The following is a 23,058-nucleotide window of genomic DNA, read 5'->3' on the forward strand; positions in this document are numbered from 1 at the left end:
ACCATTAGCGTTAACCGATATGTCCTTTGACCGACGACATTCATTTATATGTGGAAGACTGATAACCAAGTTTTCATCTAGAGTCTGCTCTGTGCCAATTCGTGCATTAAGATCACCTACAATACAAAAGTTTTCTGGACTAAACTCTTTTAAAAAGAGGTCTAAAATATCTGAATCCATTTTCCATCTTGTACAGTTTAAATATGAAGGGATGAAATAGAAAACACAACCATTGATATTTGCAGATAATACAGTATAATCCATTCTATTAATAAATTCTAATTTCAGATTACTTTTAATATCCTTCTTAAATCCATAAAGGCAGCCACCACTTGCACGGCCAGCGCGATTTATTTTAGTAGCTTCTATCCAGTGGGTATAGTAATTTTTGAAAAACGAAGAAAAATATGGTATTTTATTGCTTTCTACGTGGGTTTCGAATAAAAAAAAGATCTCAAATTTATTAATATACGTTAAAAAATTTCCAAAATTTATCGCTCTTTGAAGATTTGAAACATTGTATGCTAAAACATGGTACGATGCGTATTGCTATTCTGAGGTAGAAGTGTGAGTATAACCAATGTTCTTATAACTATCTTTAGAAATTACATCGAAGACATCATTGCCAAGTATTTCACGTAAAAAAATAGCATCGCTGTTTGTATGGGCAATTATTTTCCCTTGCGACCAATAAAAACGTTTATCATTAATGTATATTGAGAATTCAGCCAAACGAACGTTAACGTCATTTCTTCTTTGCAAAACTTCCTTTTTGATTCGTCTAATATTAAACCTGGTATTTTGCTCGCTTTCGGTATAATCGCGCTGAATAAAAATTCTTTTTCCGTTTAAGTTTTTCTTTGCTGCCAATATCTTTTGTGCTTGGTTGCATGTTTCAAGACTGAATACGTATAGTCTACCTGATGCCACCATCCTCGTACTAGTTACACCAATATCCACTTTCAGTTCATTTGAGCATATTTTTATGAACTCTTTTCTGGCAATTGAGGCTGTAGAGCAAGATAGGCCGCTCACGACAACGTTTGATAATCGTGATCTTCGATCTATTATTTCCATACGGTTTGATAGCTTCTTAATATCCTCTTTAAGTTGGAGATTTTCTTGTTTTAATTCGCATATTTCTTTCTTCATTGCAACTAAGTCCTCCTTTTTTGCGACATCTTGTAACTTTTCGTCTAATAGTTCACGTAATTTGGTCCATGAAAACACATCAGCATTTGCAGAACTCATATTGTTGTGTGGTATACGTTTTTTTCGAGTGTTATCTGTTAGTTCTGGTGATGTTGATAATAGTGTTCTCTTTGAAGTCATTTGCTTAAATCTGTAGCATATCTTAAGGCATAAACCATTCAGAGACACCTTAATGAAAAACGTACCAGTTGCGTTTTGATAACACTATTATCGCCAGCTGTTTTTACTGAGTTATCGGTTGGCTGAAATTATCGTTTGACAGAGTAGTCCAGCTGTTGTTTTGCATTCGCATTCAGTAGTGTTAGTGTTATTTTGTGTTTTTTGTTATTCCAGTGTGTTCTCGTTGGTTTTTTAAGAAATATTTCAAAGAAATAATGTAAATAAATAATCACCGTCAACATGAAAACTGCAACTCCTTCATCAACAAGTGCTGCTAGATGGATTTTGCTTGTGCAGGAACAGTTTCCGGATGCTGTGTGGCGTACAGATCCGTTGCCGTAAGTAAAACTTTGGAGCTAACGCAAAACACGTCTATCTTGGCGAGTAAACAAAACTTTTTTGACTTTTTTCTTCAAAAATGTTTTTCTTTATCACCATTACCTTGTTTCGATCTAACGGCATTCAGGGCTGAATATATTATTATTATTATTATTATTATTATTATTATTTCTTGGATACTTTTATTATTTCTATGGATCTTAAAGAACCTAAAAAAACAGTTCCAAATTTCTCAAAATTTAAATTACAATTTTCTGATACATTTGGCAATCCTAAATCACGTGTGATGATTTTACAATAACGTCGTCAGATTGCTTGTCAAGAAAAGTTACTCATGCTTGATTTGCTTGAATGCATTCGTTTTTCAATCTAACTTTGCAGTTATTTAAAGCCGGTCATATGTTCATATGACAGGCTCTTCACTAACAACCACCTTTATGCCGCCTCCCCCTTTTTTCTTTTCTTAATGAACAATTTGTTACGTGAATGTGCGGAATACAAATTGTTGTTGTTGTTGTTGAAATGAGAGTAATGTCTTCATGTGAAGAATAACAACAAATAAAGCAACTATTCATGAAATAAAACGCAAAATGACGTATGTCACACAAAAACAAATAGTAAAGAAATTATATTGTCTGAATCGATTTATTGATTGTAATTGGTAAGGAGGAGGAGGAGGAGGAAAAAACATTCACATACATACTCGTAGGTTAGGTGCTGCTATGTCAACAAATTAGTTAAATGTCTATATTTATAAAACTAGGTGAACGAACAATGATTTACAGTGGGTCTATGTAAAAAGTATCAGTCGCGTTCAGTCTACGGCAGCAACAAAATAAAAAAAGTTTTTGGGTAGATGTTTTGCACGTTGTCATCCATTCTTGTCCTATAGGAATTTAGACGATTACACCATCCCAAGTTTAGTTGAGCCAAAACTACTCTGATTTGTTGTTGTAACAGTTATTGTATATTCGTTCTTCTGCTCAATCTGGCTCTGGGTCTATCTATAGTTCCAGGAAAGCGGTTGCTTCGATTGGATGTAACCACAGATCCACTGGAGTTAGATGAGTATGTTTGGCAGGGTAGTTGAAAAGGTGCAGTGTGTTGTGCGGGCCCATGCCACATGCTGGGCAGATGTTTTGTGCTGTGCGATCAATCTTCAATCTATAAGAATTTATGCGACTGCAATATTCCGAGCGTTGTTGAGTCAAAACTACTCTGGTTTGCCGTGGGAATGCTATTTAAACCTGCTTGATATGCTTGTTGATTTATAGATTCTCTCCTGTATCGTTGTACCTCTTCTTTTAGAACGTGAATATCCTTCTTGATGTGCCTGAGTGTGTCAAGCCTACCCACCAGATGCTGATTGAAATGGCTCTCACGGTAACACCCGAGCAAGTACTGCAACGAAAGCATCGTTGTGTTGCTGTACTGGAAGAATCTTTACCTCCTCATGTAGATGGTCCACTGAAGACATGAGGAGGCACCCGGTTGCTGTTTTCAGGGCAGCATTCTGACAAGTTTGAATCTTATTCCATTGGGTATCACATAAACTAGGGTACTAAACTGGCGCCGCATAGCTTACCACAAACCGACCTATCGCGTTATATGTGGCCAACAAGGTTTCTTTATTTGCACCCCAAGTGCTGTCGGGTAGGGACTTGCGGACCTTGTTCCTACTTTTCAGTTTCTCGCAGAGAGCTGCGGCATGCACGGACGACGTGAACGTAGCGTCGAATGTGACCCCTAGAATTTTGGGTCAGTTTGTGGTCGGAATTCTGCTATCATCGACTACGATATTCAACTCTCTTCTCACCTGCGCCGTCCATGTGGTACACAGAGTGGCCGTAGATATAGTGGCGGACATCTCCTCGAGCGGAAAAATGTGGTAAGATCGGTTAAATAGGAGTTAAGTCTTTCACAGATGTTATCAGGGAACGTACCTGACGCCAGGATCGTACAATCATCCGAATATGTTACGTCTGGAGGGGGCGGAATACAGAAGAGGTAGAGGTTGAACAGTTCTGGAGGTATAACCCCATATTGGCGAACTCCCTGTTTCACTCTACGGGGTTTGGACATCTTGTTCCTGATTATTACGTACGACTAACGTCCACACATATAATTGATTATCCAACGTTTCAGACTTCGCCGGAGGGTTGTCTGCTCAATGTCCTGAAACAGCGTGGAATGCCTGACGGTATCAAAGGCTTTAGATAAGTCAAGCGCCACTATCACTGTTCTATCACACGGCTTATCTTGGTTGAGTCCTCGACAAATATGTGTGAAGATAACCTGCAGCGCTGTTGTCGTGCTGTGCTGCTTACGGAATCCATGCTGACGATCGGAAACTAGATAGCTATTTCTGACGTTTGTGAGGACAAGGGTCTTTGCTACAGGCGACAAAAACGAAATCAGCCTGTGCGATTCACTCTTGCTGGCATCAGTAGCGGTACCACCCTGCCCATTTTCCAGATTACGGGAACAATGAGGGTGGCAAGCGACAGGTTGAGAATTTTAGTGGGATGCTCCACTCCCGGCTCATCCAACTGTTTCAGCATTACCATGGAGATTCCATCAGTGCCCAACGCACTGTAAACTTTGGTGTTTCATCCTCGACAGGAAGAGATCCGGTCACTCCAGGGGTGCTCGACAAACTGTCGATTGAAATAACTTGCGCACCTCTTCAGGTCAGTCAACGTAACGTCGACAAACGTGACTGAGGTCTTATCTTCCCTCCTTCCAGGGTCTGAGAGTGTGTGGTGATGATTAGCGTGGGTACCTGCCTTGACTGCTCAACCCCACGGTGTTCTCAGCACCGGGTTGATTACAGGCGACCAACCAACGCCTCTTGCACCATAGTGAGGTACCAATTGTGTTCAAGTGTTTGGCACTGTTCATAACCTTGGTTTGGTGCGGAACACCATCCAAAGCTCCTGTCTTTCTATGGCTCAGACAGCCGGTTGTTAATGCAACTCCACATTCAAGCCGAAGACTCTCCCCGCGATCTGGGTGCAACCACAGCCACCACGATACTCCCACAAGGGGGCCGACACCAACTACCAGACTAGGCCATTAGACCTAGGGGCAACTGGTACCCGTGGTCCCAGAATTAAGTCTCTGGTACGACCTCGTAACCATAAGACTACTACCAGTTGGTCCCCAAACGGAACCGGGACTGGTGGCCCGGGCCAGGGTTCGAGAGTGACTTAACCGTTCCCCCCAATTCACTTATACCCTGTCGCCTCTGCTGGGAAGTTTGGTCTTACTTTGTGTATTCGACCAGCAGGGGTATGGCGAGCGGCTGCTGCAGCAGTGATGATGTCTCGGAACGTTCTTTCCGCTACCCGAACATCAGAAGGATTGGGCAGTTCTCTGAAGCGGTGATTGGTGAACTCTCTGAAACCCGGCCAATCAGCTTTCTTATGATTGACGAATGTGCGGCGTTAAGAGGTAATGAAATCGGGTGGTCTGCTAATGGAGACAATTATGGGGAGATGGTCTGATCCAAGGGAAATGACGGGTTGCCAGGTAACGTCATTTGTCAGACCAGGTGACACGATGGTTATGTCTGGCGAGCTGTGACACTCTCCTCTAATTCTGGTAGGGGCGTCCTCATTGACCGTGCAAAACGTAGAGCTGTCAATCTGCTTAGCCAGCGCTGTACCTCTCTGGTCGTTTCCGAGGGCCGAATGCCACATCTCATGATGCGCATCTGAGATCTTCAGCTATTTCTCGGCGGGATGTATACGTTCAGCAACTCTATCTCGGCAGTTCCATACCTGACTGCTACCCCCATACATTTCATGTACGGGTCATTAGAGACAGGCTCAAGCGGGATAGGTCTGTATTGGACAGAGTGGTGCACTAGGAAAGCTAATCCCCCACCTCCACTTCTGGTGCGATCTTTCCTTAGCACATTGTAACCATCACAATGTTGTAAGCTACAGTTGTTGTTGAGCTTGGTTTCTTGCACCGCAGCGACCTAGATGTTCTTCCGACTCATGAAATCTACTATTTCCTCGATCTTACCTCGGAGTCCATTGCAATTAAATTGCAAAAAGGATGTATTCTCTGGGATTGGGACAACAACGGCTGGTGTTAAAGGCTGCATGTGCGGTTGTTGTCGATTTTACTGCGGGGGAGTCTCAAATCAGACGACGAGGGAGTTTCGTAATCCGATGACGACTCACTGGGGACTGTATTCACACAGCATGCAGCAACATAGTCCCTGTCGTAGTCCCTCACGTGGACAAGTCCAGAGCAAACCCTTAGATACACCCACACCTGACATCTATTGCATCTCACCGAAGGCAGGATGTGGGTGAAGATGCGGATGTGACAAACCGAGCACAAATATATTGGTCCTGGGTTTTCCTCCATCCCGGCACTGACCAAAAGAATTCGGAGCAGGCATTCCGGGATATGCAGCTCCCAACAGAGAAAAACGAAACAAATACAAACATATGTACACTGAGGTGGCAGCCGCTGGCCGGAACGATGATTTTGTGTTGTTCCGGGTCAATCCGGTACGAAAGAACCCGCTGCCGTGGGATTGGGGGTAGTGGTGTAGGGTATCTCATGGTCGTCCCGTCCCGACTATAGCCTTTGCTCCCCACTTTTTGTGTATTGTATCGAATAAAATGTAGCTACGATAACCTCGGTTAGTTGTTAAGACAAATTCCTTTGTATTTTCGTGTCACCAAAAAATTTCTTCCATACCATAATCCTCATTGCAGTTATTTTGTTATGATGAAAATCTTTAAGACGTTTACGAGTCTAATAACAAACAACAATACGGCGTCAGTAACCAATATCGTGACAACATAACTAGGTATGTCTCTGAGTGTTGTTTACTTTCTTTTGCACTCACTCTCCACTAGTACTTTCTTCTCCGTTTTTCTCTCTTTATTTATATTACGTCAGAAAAGATTGTTTGTTATTGGTTTTAGGAAAACAAAATAACTGATGCCTATGAAGAAAAGTTACGTGTGGATGTGGGTCGTGGGAGTTATTGGGGGCTAGAGTATGGTGTGCGCACAACTCTTTTTTCTGTATTCATGAATGCATGCATTTGTATAACTTTTTCTCTATTTAAAAAAAAGAAACTGCAACACAAACAACAACATCTATCATGTGTTGCAAATGCCAATTTTCCTTATTACTTTTCTAACCTATTTTCCCACAACAAACATTAACATATATGCAAGTAATTGTTGTTGTGTTGTTGCTGTGTTTTTTGTTACATTAGAGTGGTACTCAGGGAGTGTGCTTTTTGAATTGGAATTTAACTGTGAAGAGCATCATTGTTGGCAGAACAAAATTAGAACACTTAAAGATGGATCAAAATCTGCCAAATTATTTGCAATTGATTCGTTGAGTAAAGAAAAATTACAAATTTTGTCTATGCTAATAAAACATTGGTAATAAATAATGCAAAAAAAAATCCTTAAAATTTCTTTATCTTGTAATACCGGTATGGGGTCAGAGGTCTGAAGGATAATTTCAAATGTAGCGCTGAAAAAACGAGATTGAGGACAACATACCAATTTTATCAAAATAATGACCCCTAGCACAAATCAGACACTGTTTGAGAATGGAAGCTATATAACTGTTCAAAAGTGATTCAAACACCACCCCAATCCCCGGATTTGAATCCTATAGAAAATTTATAGAGTATTTTGGAGACACATATAAGAATTCATAACATATAAATAGACAGCGGAATCCTATGCAAATGCATATATGGTTAGGATGGTCGTAGAGAAAATCTGATTAGACAGAAACTCGTTTTATCACAAAATAAAACGAATTAGGCCCAGAAATTTTTGCATATTTTGAAATATTTTTTCACATATTTGCATAAAATGAGCATATGTAAAACCATATGCAACCAGTAATGAAAGGATCAAAGTCGGGCGTGGCCGACTATATGATACCCTACACCACTGTGAATATGTAAAATATAAATCGGAGCTATATCCAGATCTTAACCGATTTTGATATAATTTGGCACATTTATTTGCAGACCGAATTCAGTCACACATTCCAAATATCATTGAAATCGGACTTATATAGCGTGTTTGGTACAGAAAATACGTGAAATCGGCCGAAAATATATATGGGAGCTATATCCAAATCTGAACCGATTTCTATATAATTTGGCACACTTATTTCTAGACCGAATTCAGTCAAACATTCCAAATTTCATCAAAATCGGACGTATATAGCGTGTTTGGTGCAGCAAATTCGTGAAATCGGGCGAACATATATATGGGAGCTATATCCAAATCTGAACCGATTTCGATATAATTTGGCACATTTATTTCTAGACTGAATTCAGTCACACATTCCAAATTTCATCGAAATCGGAAATATATAGCGTGTTTGGTACAGAAAATACTTGAAATCGGCCGAAAATATATATGGGAGCTATATCCAAATCAGAACCGATTTCTATATAAATTGGCACACTTATTTCTAGACGGAATTCAGTCACACATTCAAAATTTCATCAAAATCGGACGTATATAGCGTGTTTGGTGCAGCAAATACCTGAAATCGGGCGAAAATATATATGGGAGCTATATCCAAATCTGAACCGATTTCTATATAATTTGGCACACTTATTTCTAGCAATAGCGTTCTTCCTATGGCTAAAAAAAGTTGTAGTCCCCAATTTTCAGCTGAATCGTACAAAAAATGTGACCTGTACGTTGCGAACAAAAATACATGGACAGACGGACAGACGGACGGACATGCATAAATCGACTCAGAAAGTGATTATATGTATATCCCCAAAAGGAACTATGGGTCTATTTCGTTTCCTTTTGTATGTTACATACAAATGCACAAAGACATAATACCCCTTACCACATAGTGGTGTAAGGTATAAAAATATATACAAGGATTTGTGGTCTAAAAATCCCACAGAAGTGGCTGAAATGTGATATTAAGTCCTCGTTAGGGGTATGAAACTTTACAACTGAAATTTGTCCGCTTGGGTCCACGTCTTCATATAGCCCCCATAGATCGGTACCTCCCGATTTCCGATATTTTGAAAGTTGTGGCCTCAATGTCCCACCGAAATGACTGAAATTTTGTATATAGTCTTCGTTGGGGGTATAAAACTTTCAACCTGAAATTTCTCGGTATAGGTTCACATCTTCATATAGCCCCCATAGAACGGTACCTCCCGATTTTCGGTATTTTGAAAGTTGTAGCCTCAATATCCCACCGAAATGACTGAAATTTGGTATTAAGTCTTCCTTGAGAGCATAAAACTTTCCACCTGAAATTTGTCTGCATGGGTCCACGTCTTCATATAGCCCCCATAGAAAGCCGGAGGTACCGGCTTTCTGGTATTTAGAAGGTTGTGGACCCAATATTCCTCCAAAATGGCTAAAATTTGGTATTAAGTCTTCGTTGGGGGTATAAAACTTTCCACCTGAAATTTGTCGGTATAGGTCCACGTCTTCATATAGCCTCCATAGTACGATACCTCCCGATTTCCGATATTTTAAAGGTTGTGGCCTCAATATCCCTCCAAAATGGCTGAAATTTGGTATTAAGTCTTCGTTGGGGGTATAAAACTTTCCACCTGAAATTTGTCGGTATAGGTCCACGTCTTCATATAGCCTCCATAGTACGATACCTCCCGATTTCCGGTATTTTAAAGGTTGTGGCCTCAATATCCCTCCAAAATGGCTGAAATTTGGTATTTCCATGAAGGTAAACAACTTTCCACCTAAAATTTGTAGGTTTAGGTTCAAGCCTTCATATAGTCCCATAGAACGATACCTCCCGATTTTCGGTATTTTGAAGGTTGAGGCTGTGTTTATTTATACATTTCTCTATTTTATTGACTTGTCTGAAAAGAATTTTAAATAGAACAAGTAAAAAAGTATCAGTCGGCTTTGCCGACAGACATACCCTCAGCCTGTGTGGATTGAAATACTTTTTTCCCAAAAAAACTTATGTATTTATGGGGTTTTCAAAATTTTGGGCGTATGAACCTACAAAAGTATGGATAGAATTAAAGCTCAAAAATTTGCGGGGTTATCGATAGATAGGGCTGTAAACAGGGCCACTAGGAAAACCTTCGGTAAAAATGTCCAAAGGATCCTCGAACCACACAAAACTGTTGAACATTTTTGTGGGTGGTACCACAAGGATTGGACAGATAGGGCCCAAATTTGAACATAAACTAAGTTTGGCCAATATTTAGAGATCCAAAGTTTGGACCAAATCTATAAGATATCGCGCGTACCATTTTAGCGAATATATTCGAACTTTTGTGGTGGAGGTACCGGAAGGTGTGGACCTATAAGCACCACCTTCGAATTTCATCTAAATATTCGAAGAAATATTACAATATCTAAAGTGTGGACGAACGCAGTATTCGGTTCGAGCTTTCCAGCCACTACATATGGTGCATATGGGGTTTTTTACAACATTCGGGCTGTTTTTTCAAGAAGTATGGATTTGCCCCTGAAAAGACTTTTACTGCCGTAATTGAGGCAGCGAATGCAAGTTGCTTCAACAGAAATAAAAGTGATTCGAGAGCAGGTCTTAAAGTGAACTTATTCGAAATTTTGTGTGGGAGGTACGCAAAAGAGTGGACAAATATAATCCATATTCAAAACTGATATACATCTGGTAGATATATTAGGGTGTGTAATGTATGGACCATATCGGTCATTCTCTTCAAGACTTATTATGCGCACAATTTTTCCGAACATTTTTGAACTTTTGTGGGGGAGGTAACTGAAGGAGTGTACCGATATGGCTTATCTTCGAGCTTAAGCTAAGTTTGGACAAAATATGACGAAGGTCAAATTTTGGACCAAATCGGCAAAACCGTTCGAGAGTTATCTTGTGCTCCAACCACTACATACGGTGTTATAGGGCTTTTTTGTACCTTTCAGGCTATTTTCTCAGGAAGTATGGGCTTGCCCCTGATGAAGCTTATACGGTTATATGGGGGGGCAGTGAATGCAAGTTGCTACAACAAAAATCAAAGCGATTCGTGAACAGGTCCTAAACTGAACTTTTCCGAAATTTTGTGTGGGAGGCACCCGAAGGAACGGACCGATTGACTCCATATTGGAACCTCATCTAAGTCTGTTAAAAATTTCACGATGTGCAAAATATGGACCAAATCGGTTACTTCCTTCAAGAGGAGTGGACCGATATAACCCATCTTCGAACTTAAACTAAGTTTGGAAAAATATTGCGAAAGCCAAATTTTGGACCAAATCGGTTCATCCGTTCGAGAGTTATCGTGCGCACCTGCCAGCCAGACAGACATTGCTAAATCGACTCCAAATTGTCTGAAACACATTTCGTCCAAACACACTTGGGGTCTAAAACCATTATTTCAATGAGGCACATTTTGCCCGTATGAAAGTGTAAAAAATCTACAAAACACATACATACATATGTATGTTAGGGTTATGACTTTTTACAACCTCGTATCCCTGTATGATATGTATTAATTGTTGTATAGGCAAAAGTTCATTCATTCTGACTACAGGAATTCATTTTTGAGAAAAAATGTCAAAAAGTCATAACCCTAATGTATGTATACAATATGTATATATATGAACACTTGTATTTTCTTCATATCATAACAGGCATTTTATAAGAAGGAATGATAATTATGTTGTCTTTGGATGCTTTCAACGTGACTAAAAAGATACAGTGATGTGCGTAATAATAGAGCCACTGAAGTTACAACACATTAACCGTTTCTAAATCACTTCTGAAAAGTGTTTTATGGCCCAAATTGCATTTTTATAGTGGAACATTATCCCATAAATAAAATACAGTCAACATTTGTCCAATTTGGGGGTTGATCTTGTATTAGGCAGGGTAGAGCCTGTAAAGAGGTGTGCGAAATAATAGAGCCACTTTAGGTAAATAAGACAATTTCTTAAGGAAATTTAAACTTGACCGTCAAAATCATAGGGAAAACTTTAGTTTTCCTTCCTAACATTATTTTCCTGAATGAACCTGCACTAAAAATTAAAATTGTAATTCCCCTTCTAGAGTTAATGGGGCTGAAAACCCATATGGGCCCAGAATCAAAGATAATGCCCCAGAAAGACCTCCAATATATTGCAAATTGCAATAATATTTGTGATTGTGAAGAAAATGTGCTAAACTACTATCAAAAATAAGAAAACATTAAAAACCGATCGAAAAAAGTTAATATTTTTATGATTTTAGAGCAAAAATATGGGAGGTCCTGTACGGAATATTACGCTTTGTAGCTCCTCTGCTCCAATAAACGAGTAAATAATGGATTATTATCAACTCTAACAGATCTTAGGTGTGATTTAAAAACAGACTTAAACAATTTATGGGTACAGAAATCACGAATCTTAAACATAAAGACAGAGTATGTTGATAACAGTTCTCGAAGAATACCCATCTCTGGCTACCTCCTTTATTGCTGAGTATTTCAGGCCTCATAAAACATCGAGGTTAGCTTTATTAAATGCCCAGGCTACAAGTGGTGAATGAAAATGATATCCGAAGCTGTCCGTTCGAGTTAAATAAATGTTGTACCACCTGTCAAGGAAAATGTTCAGCCATAGGCCAACCCACGCGTTCATCTACGATCACGTGTAAACATATTCTGTCTTTATGTTAAGGATTCGTGATTTCTGTACCTCTAAAATCATAAAAATATTAACTTTTTTCGACGGGTTTTTAATGTTTTCTTATTTTTGATAGTAGTTTAGCACATTTTCTTCACAATCACAAATATTATTGCAATTTGCAATATATTGGAGGTCCTTATGGGGCATTATCTTTGATTCTGGGTCCATATGGGTTTTCAGCCCCATTAACTCTAGAAGGGGAATTACAATTTTAATTTTTAGTGCAGGTTCATTCAGGAAAATAATGTTAGGAAGGAAAACTAAAGTTTTCCCTATGATTTTGACGGTCAAGTTTAAATTTCCTTAAGAAATTGTCTTATTTACCTAAAGTGGCTCTATTATTTCGCACACCTCTTTACAGGCTCTACCCTGCCTAATACAAGGTCAACCCCCAAATTGGACAAATGTTGACTGCATTTTATTTATGGGATAATGTTCCACTATAAAAATGCAATTTGGGCCATAAAACACTTTTCAGAAGTGATTTAGAAACGGTTAATGTGTTGTAACTTCAGTGGCTCTATTATTTCGCACATCACAGTATGTCCTGGGAACAGAAGCTATTATACTATCAAAATATAGTGGTCGTTATGCCTAGGCCATGTAAAACGAGTGTAACAATGACCCACCTAAAAAGGTTTCCATGTGAAAGCCTACGGAAAGCGAAAGTACCACAAGGAAGTAGATACATAACGACCTAACGAAGTGAGAAAAATATACCAAAGGCGATTGTTTATAAAGCAGGCACAGGCCATTAACGTGAGGACACATAAGTAAATCGATGTTATTAGACCTGAAATTCCCTACAATGAGAGCATCCTTTTTATCTTCCCATTGAACCACAGTGGCCTTTTTTTACAGTGTTTTATTTAAATTGTTTTCTACTAATATTAATACTCATACAATATTTGTTTAAATTCAAAAAATCTTTCAATATTATTTGAGTCTATTTTTAATATTTATAAACTTTCAAGGAGGGCCTAAATAAAACTCCCTTCAACTACTGACAAAGACATACACACAAACGAAATGTAAAGAAACTCAAGTTATGTATGATGATTCATCCGTAAAAGAAATTCAACTCCTCATTCGCATAATGTTTCCAACACTTGGAGACAATAGTCTCGAGGCAAGTAGTAACAACATAAAGCGGGCAGGCAGAGATATAATGATAAGAACTTAAGCAAACAATACCCCCCAACAACACCAAAATAAATAGTACATACAAAATTGAACAATCAATGACATCAACTATTGGAACTGAGAGTTGGAGAAGAGCGAATAGCTGTACAATTTGCCAAAAAGAAAACAAACTTCAAAGTGAACAAGAAGAAGAGTTGTCTTTAATTTATTTTCCCCAATCATTTAGGACAGATGGATACAAACTCTATTTTGGTATTCGGGCACATACTCGTATACTAATAAGGTATAGACAAAGAATTGCTCATGTGTTTTGACTAATCCAGTCCAAGTCCATCCACATTTAGCGCCGAGATTTTTTTTTGCGAGAAAACTTAAAATTGTTTATGGAAATTATATTGAGAATTTTTAAGCATTTTTTAATAAATTACTTTTTTCTCTAAAACGTATAGTTTTCCTGCAATCGGGCCTTCTTTTAAAAGTGCCAACAACCATGGAGGGTAATAAAGGTGTACTCTTGCTATATTCCTAACAAATCCCTGACTTTATATGGTTCTAACATTTATGATTAAACTTTTATCGCATATTTAAATTTTTCATCAAAAGTCGATTTTTTTGTATAGCTTGGGCTTTAGGTCAATTGCGTGGAAATGCATAGGTCAAATGAAGCTTTAAAACTGCGATTGCTAATAGTAAATTGATGGAAATGGTTTTATTTTTTATATATTTTTACATTAGTGACTTATTTATTTATTATTTATTTATTTATTTCTTCAATTCATTTTTAATACTAAAGCCTCCAAGGCCAATAAATAGTATTAACAAAAATTTTTATAACCTAAGTAGAAACTTATAATAATTAAGAGCAAATCTCAATAAAAACAGTAATAAATGGCTCCCCAACCAAAACTACAAAAATCATAAGGAATGGAAGACCATAACAAGCAACAATAAGCAAGTTACAAAACTGTCGACAGTAGTATGTCCAAAACCAATCTCCATAAATCAAACATAGTCAAAAAACATAGCAATTAACTAAAATGCAAGTATCTCTATGAGATATTGCATGCCAGCATCATAACAGTAAGTAAAGACTACAAACTACAGGAAATCGATATGATAACGGGATCATAATGTGTGATTATTATTAGGATTCCGAAAATGGTGCAAAAGTTTTAACCTAAAAGCATTATTAGATTGAGAAAATACCTTCAATTCAATAGGTAGATAGTTCCACAGTCTAGCAACGCGTATGACAAATGAGTTTTCAAAGGTAGCATTGTTTATCCTAGGTATAGTTATCTGCGTATTCCTCCTAAAAATAGAAAAACTAAACATATTAGCTAAAAAAGCAGGCACACCCTCCTTAATAATCTTATGAAAAGAACACACAATTCTAAGAGAAACATATTGCTCAAAACTAGATCCCAGAAAACTCACGACATAATCAGAGATATGTTCACGAGTTCTAATACCATAGGTAAAACGAACAATAGAATTAACTATCCGCTTATATCTTAAAAAAATTGCATTAATCGTACCAGACACAAGTTCTAATCCATAATTAACTTGAGGCATCAGAAGAGCATAGGCCATACGTCTTTTAACCCATGACGGAAGAAATAAATTAGTCGAGTAAAGTCTACGAATCACAGAAAACACTTTTCTTTGAATTGAATCAACATGCATTTCAAATGAAAGTTTGTTGTCTACCAAAACACCCAATATTTTATGGCAGTTTACAAAACTAATTAGATTACCATCTAGATAAATATTTGGATTATAATCACGACAGCCGAAGTTAATAGCTTTTGTTTTGGAGGGATTGAAAGTCAAAAAGTTGTCTGTAGACCATTGTTTAAAACGTGTAAGACAGTTATTTATTTCACTTTCAAAAGTAACAGGACTTGCATAAGAGTCCGAAAATACAAGAAACACATCATCAGCAAATAAAAGTGGGGTACAGTCGACACCACGACAACACTCCGTGAGGCTATTAACATATAGGATAAAAAGTAACGGCCCCAATACAGAGCCCTGTGGTACACCACACGTAAGTAAAGTAGTTTCTGAAGAGTTGCCTTTATAAACAACAAACTGAGACCTGCCAGATAGATAAGATAGGATGAGTTTACATGCTGTCGCTGAAAAACTGAATTCATTCATTAGTTTTCTTATTAGTATTGGATGCGAAATAGAATCAAAGGCCTTAGTCAAATCCAATGATACAACTACAGTATTACTATTCCGATTTGCATTATGCCGCACCATGTCAGTTAAGTAAAGTAGTAAACCAGTCGTGTTGTGATTTTTACGGAATGCAAATTGACCATTATATATGTATCTATCCACATGCAAAAGTATCTGGTTCTTCATGACATGTTCGCACACCTTCGACAAAACAGGGAGATTAGATATGGGCCTGAGATCTTCAGAACCATGAACTACATTTACCTTAGGTATTGGAACAATTCGGGCCTTCTTCCACATAAGGGGGAAAGAAGAAGATGTTAAAATAGAATTGATTAAATCTAAAACACCATACGAAATATATGGAAAAATCAATTTCAAAAAATCCACTGGTATACCATCAATTCCGATAGATTTCGATTTAATCCTACCGAGAGCCAATATAACGTCATCAACATCAACACAATGAAAAGAAAACCCATTGTCAGGCACATCGAGAAATTGGAGATCAATATTAAGCATTTGTGAATTCCTACATTGAAATGAATTATTTAAAACATTAACATCGATATCAGAAATCACATCTTCTCCACCCATACAACCTGACGTCCTTATAAAGCGCCATAAGGCAGTTGAACCCATAGCTCTAAACTTTTTAGAATAAAAGTTCCGACGCTCTCGCCGAATGACGGACTTTGCTTTATTACGATATTTACAGAAAACTTTCCAATTAGCATTAGTTTTGTTACACTGGTATGCCCTAAAAGCCAAATCACGAAGCGACTGAGCAAAAGTTATATGGTTCGCATTTATCCATTTCTCATCAGTACGTATTCTTCTGCGCACTACAGGAACAAAGTCAAACAACCGAGTAATAAGATTTGATAGTATAGAACACTTAATGTCTATATCAGAGACGTTCACTATATCAATATTAAAATTTGATAAATATGAAAAAAATCCGGGCCAGTGAATATTCACATAATCACGATACTCAATAAAGTCACAAAATGTGTTAACGGCAATATTACATGAGGCAAAAATGAGCGAGTGGTCGGATATAGAAGGACAAATGACTTGATTTGACAAGTGAACCATAGAAAAATCACTAATTAACATAAAATCAATTAACGATGACGAGTGATGTGAAGCATCATAGTGAGTAGGCTTGGAATTATGCAAAACTGTCAAGTTCAAACGGAAGCAAGATGATCGCACAGACACGGCTTTTTGAAGATCGAACATATTCAAGTTAAAATCACCCACTATTATTATTTTAGAATATTCCAACAGTAAGTTAGTATGCTTATCTTCAAAGGCCATAAAGTCACCTGGAGGAGGCAAATAAACTACCCCAAACAAGACCTTAACATCGCCAGCCATAATTTCAATAAAGAGCGATTCACATTTTCCTAAAACAAACGATTTAAAGACAACTTTATAAGAAATGCCATTCGCAATGTATGCTCCAACACCACCACCTCTAGAGCTAATGCGATCACTCCTAACAAACTTATACCCAGGCACATATACCATACGAGTAGAAATATTAGGTTTCAACCATGTTTCGGAGATACCAATAATATCTAAACCAGATCCTGATAAAATGGATCTAAGTTCACAAAACTTTACGGAATTAGTGGATGGTTTTATACTACGACAGTTTATGTGTGCAATATTGAACTTGTTACTACATGATCCTAAAACAGATCTAATATAAACATTGTTGCTTGCCACTGGCCCAAAATTTGCATCAAAAGACATCAAAAGTAATTGGCGTAGTTATGGTGGGGAACCATTTATAAGAATAAGAAAAGATATTTTTTAAATTTACAAAATTCATAAATACACAATATTCACAACTCTAACACAGCTGATCAAATACTGCAAAATGAGATCATATTGTTACGTTAAAAAAAAAAAATAAAAGAGAAATTAACAATATTAAAGTATATAAAAAAAGAGATAAACTCAGTTTCTGCCTCCTTCTACACCACCAAGCAGCGCCTCACACTGACTGATATTGTAAGTGTCCTCTCTGTCATCAGAAAACACAAGCCAAGCTTTAAGCCGGTCAGAATTTAGGATTTTAAATTTCTTAATCACTTTCAGATGGCGAAGTTTTTTACACACAAAATTCAAATGTGCCGCCGCAGGAGAAAAGTGATCGTTAAGGTATACCCGGTTACTTAGATCACCACCTTGACCAACCAGAATATCAGAAATGCGAAGATTTCTCGTTTTAAAATACTCCTTCATAATATTATCACGTTTAGCCACCTTATTAAATTTGACCAGAATCTGCTTCTTATGATTGATATAACATACGTGGTTAATGTCCATACTGGTAACTGGCACGTTATAAAAGGATCCCAAGGCAATCACCGGCGCCTCCAAATCATCCAAACCCTCAGGCAGGCCGCCTATAAGAATATCAGAACGATTCATCCGTCTATGAATAATATTGTCTTCTTTTTCCAGGGCAACAAATTTTTTTATAGTAGAATCTTCAAGACGGCGAACATTCTCATTACATTGCTTCATATCAGACTTCATCTCAGCAACACAAGAACTCACTTCTTTCTTGATATCACTAAGAATATCTTTAAGGCGATCTTGCTCAGACTGATAATTAAGCATGAAGTTGTCGAGTTTTGTCGTCAAACTGTTAATCTTTTCAATGACACCATCAGTTTTTCCATTGTTAAGATCAGGCTCACACACAGCACAGATATACACAAAAGATTTGACAGTCTTTAAAACTGATAGATTCTTCTCTTCAATATTTGCGCAAGAAGCATGGATGCAGCAATTACAAGCCCTGCATGAAACACTGGCTAGTGTCCTGGAGACAGATTGGTTGCAAATTTTGCATTTAGTCGGCATGTCAAAAGCACCCAAACAGAAAACAACAGAAAAGCAAAAAAAGATGTCTGAAGCCAAAAGAAAAACAGCTACAATGCAACAACAGCAACACCGCAAGCTTATGCAACACACAGCAATCACAATTCAATCCGAAAAATATAGTATCTCAGCAAAATTCAATATAAAACAATTATATTTCTATATTGTTAACAACAATATTTCAGCAATTTCAGTTGTAACAAACGTAAACAGCGATATAAACAAAAAGATCAGCTGCGCTTAATAAAACACCTCTACTCAGGCATAGGGTTGCCAACTAATTCAACTTAACTTAAAATTAAAAAATAAACTTAGCAAAAATCTCGTAATTTTAGATAAAAAAATAAAAAGATTTTTACCAAAAGTATCCACACTAAAAGTTTTATTTAACAAAAAGGATTTCTTAGGTGTTTGGCACTTGGTATGATAACTTTTGTTATCCATTACAGCTCTTAGCATTTCTGGCATAGATTTATGGCCTGTTTCACTAAGACGATTTGAATTCAAATTCGTTCGAACTACTACCAAACTTCTGCTTGTTGAAAAATATTTTAATCATTTTTGTTTTTAATCAAACAAAATTTGTATACAATAACAGAAGTTTGGTAGTCATTCGAACGAATTTGAATTCGAATCGACTTAGAGAAACTGGCCATTAACTAAATTTTCGGTGCAAGTAATCGGAATTTTTCCCCATTCTTCTTGCAAGGCATTTTTTAGGGTTTCTATAATTTATATGTAGACAGCGGAATTTTATGCAACCCCTATTTTTGGTCCGATTCATGTCAAATTTTGGGACTGGGCATATTTTTGGCTTCGGATTAAATTGCAATCGAAACATATGACATATGCAAAATGCATAAAATTTTGCATATGCAAAATTTATGCATTTAACATATTTTCTTATGCAACAAATACTTTAATAATAGGTACAACAATTTTTGTATGTACAATTTTCAATTTTTATACCCTCAGCATTTATGCTAACGAGGGTATATACACTTTCATACGGGCAAAATGTGTCTCATCGAAATAATGGTTTTAGACTCCAAGTATGTTTGGACGAAATGTGTTTCAGACAATTTGGAGTTGATTTAGCAATGTCTGTCCGTCCGTCTGTCTGGCTGGTGCGCACGATAACTCTCGAACGGATCAACCGATTCGGTCCAAAATTTGGCTTTCGTAATATTTTGTCCAAACTTAGTTTAAGTTCGAAGATGGGTTATATCGGTCCACTCCTTCCGGTACTTCCCCCACAAAAGTTCGAAAATGTTCCGAAAATTTGTGCACACGATAACTCTTGAAGAAAGAAACCGATATGGTCCATACTTTGCACATCGTGAAATGTCTACCAGACTTAGATGAGGTTCCAATAAGGACTCAATCGGTCCGCTCCTTCGGGTACCTCACACACAAAATTTCGGAAAAGTTCAGTTTAGGACCAGCTCTCGAATCGCTTCGGTTTTTGTTGTAACATCACCGCCCCCCATACGACGGTACACGTTTTATTTGGGGCAAGTCCATACTTCCTGAGAAAATAGCCTGAAAAGTACAAAAAAAAACTATAACACCGTGTGTAGTGGTTGGAGCGCAAGATAACTCTCGAACGGATCTGCCAATTTGGTCCAAAATTTGACCTTCGTCATATTTTGTCCAAACTTAGCTTAAGTTCGAAGATAAGCCATATCGGTACACTCCTTCAGGTACCTCCCCCACAAAAGTTCAAAAATGTTCGGAAAAATTTTGCGCATGATAAGTCTTGAAGGGAATGACCGATGTGGTCCATACATTACACACCCTAATATATCTACCAGATTTATATCAGTTTTGAATATGGATTATATTTGTCCACTCCTTTGCGTACCTCCCGCACAAAATTTCGGATAAGTTCACTTTAAGACCTGCTCTCGAATCACTTTTATTTCTTTTGAAGCAACATGCATTCGCTGCCTTAATTACGACGGTAGAAGCTTTTTCAGGGACAAGTCCCTTCTTCGTGATAAAACTGCCCGAAAGGTGTAAAAACCCCTATGGCACCATGTGTAGTCGCTGGAGAGCACTATAACTCTCGAACTGATCAACCTTTTTATTGTCATCTTGGCTTTTGTCATATTTTGTCCAAACTTATTTCTGTTGAAGCAACATGCATTCGCTGCCTCAATTACGACGGTAGAAGCTTTTACAGGGGCAAGTCCCTTCTTCGTGATAAAACTGCCCGAAAGGTGTAAAAACCCCTATGGCACCATATGTAGTCGCTGGAGAGCACTATAACTCTCGAACTGATCAACCTTTTTATTGTCATCTTGGCTTTTGTCATATTTTGTCCAAACTTAATCTCAGTTCGAAGATGGGCAACAACTTCCGGTACTTTCCCCTCAATATTTAAAACATTTCACTAAAAATGCAAAATGGAATGTACGATGTCTCTTGAACGGGCCAACCAATTTGTTCAAAACTTTGGATCTCCTAATATGTTGTCCAAATTTAGTTTAACTTCCAAAATGACCGATATCGATTTTCTGGTCCAAAATTTATGCGATGACCCACTGAAATGATAGTGCGCGCGATATCTATAAAAAATAAGATCAACTTTCGTAATGGACTATGTCAGTCCATTCCTTTAAGTACCTTCTACGCAAAACTTTTGAATTTTAATCCTAATCCACATTTTTGTCGGCAAGTTAAAATGTCCAAAAGGGCCACAAAATTCTGAAAAGATCCTAAATACATTCGATCTGTCCGTAGATGATAGTTTAAATTAGGATAGGCTGAGTGTTTATCTCTGTCGGCAAAGCCGACGGATACTTTTTTACTTGTTTTGATAAAATATACTTTGTTTTTTTTCTTATAAACAAAGAAGTCTTCAATTGAGAGTGCAGTAAATGTTTATTCATAATTACGAACATTATGATAATATTTTTTATTGTATTTTTTGAATATAATTTATTTATTCTATTTATTTCTTTGATAAGCGTTCGTACACTGGTTTCATTCTAATTCCTCCTTCTCTCCCTCTTTTTGTTTTGTTGCAGATTTAGTACATTGTACAAATGAACCCAATGTATCAATACCACATCTGGCCAATTTACTTATCGAACGCTCACAGAATACCCATTGGGTGGTGGTGTACAAGGCGTTAATAACCACACATCATTTGATGGCATATGGAAATGAGGTGAGTATTTTGTTATTGTTGTTGTTGTCATGTGTGGATGCAATTGTCTTTTGGGAAGTGGGAATATATATAAAATAATTTACTTAAGCCTCTCACCTTGTATTAAAAAAGTTTTGATTCCAATCTAGCTCGAACACGGTTGGACCGAACCGATCAACATATATTATTGTGGGATTATTACGTACCTAATATTCTTGTCTTTAAATAAGTGGAATTAAAAAATTTAAAAATATTTTTATGTAGTTAATACGGCCGCCGACAGCGACTACAAAAATGGTATTTCAAAATAAACGCGTTTAAATTTTTAAATGTTAGATACAAAACACAATGATTTTTCCCTTCCAACAATCACATTTCTGTCAATTTTGTACCGATCGACTTATTTAATTTTCGATTTTTCGAAATTGACAAGTGGGGGTAACCCCTTAATAGTACTTTGGGCCTGCTTCACTATGTCGAAAGAATATGAATGCGAACGAAAAACACCTAAACTTTGCTTTTCATGGTAATATTGACTTTGTTTTTGCTTCAAAACAACTACAACATTTGAAAATCATACACGAGTTAGGTAGTTTTTCTTTCGTTTTCTTTTTCGTTCGACATAGTGAAACATGCTGTTTCTTTGATGTATTGGCCTGCGGTAAATCAATCTCCATCGATGTGATTTCTTGCTTAGTGGCAATTTTTAAGGTATCACTGACCATTTTGTTGAACGATGAGTCGCTCTTACCACCTTTCTCGTTCCGTGCAATATGTGTTAGATACAACGACTTAGGGGGTTCATTCGACGGTACAATGTCCTGTGGCTGTGATCATGTTACAATGGTAAACACACCCACTTTGCATGTTAAATGACCGGGTTCGATTTCCAGGGCAGATAACATCAGATTTTAATGGGTGGCAAAAATACGCCTCAGCGATATTTCCTGAGTATTTCAGCCATGCCCGATATAGACCTTCTTGGAACTTAATGTACGTTTTGAAGAAAGATTACGATGGGTAAAAGTTGGACCAATGTCAGTCACTCACACACGATAGTTATCCTGCCTATCAGCCATCTTTCTTTTTAAATCGTTTGGATCATTATGATAGCAAGCAAAGCGGCAATGAGTATCTTTGGTAACACTTTAAAAACGACCCTCGAACAAACAGCCCTTAAACTGCACTCAAGTCATATTGAACTTTTGTGAGGGACCTTTTTGGAAGTTGATGCACATTTGGAAGAAATTTCGTATGTGCAAAGTTTTGGTTAAATCGCATACGCAATTCCTA

At 37.5% G+C, this 23,058-nt stretch overlaps 1 protein-coding gene across 50 annotated transcripts in view; it reads left to right on the forward strand.

Moving 5' to 3' along the window:
- lap (phosphatidylinositol-binding clathrin assembly protein lap) overlaps window positions 1–23,058 on the forward strand; it is a 111,388-nt gene that overhangs the window by 14,810 nt on the left and 73,520 nt on the right. For all 50 annotated transcript variants that reach the window (XM_073971789.1, XM_073971720.1, XM_073971640.1 and 47 more), the window contains exon 3: window positions 21,644–21,786. In XM_073971789.1, coding sequence (XP_073827890.1) covers window positions 21,644–21,786 — 143 coding nt within the window. The remainder of the gene's footprint in view (window positions 1–21,643; window positions 21,787–23,058) is intronic.

Source organism: Musca autumnalis, unplaced genomic scaffold (assembly GCF_047663935.1).
Source record: "Musca autumnalis isolate F117 unplaced genomic scaffold, ASM4766393v1 scaffold_1, whole genome shotgun sequence".
Classification (NCBI taxonomy): Eukaryota; Metazoa; Arthropoda; class Insecta; order Diptera; family Muscidae; genus Musca; species Musca autumnalis.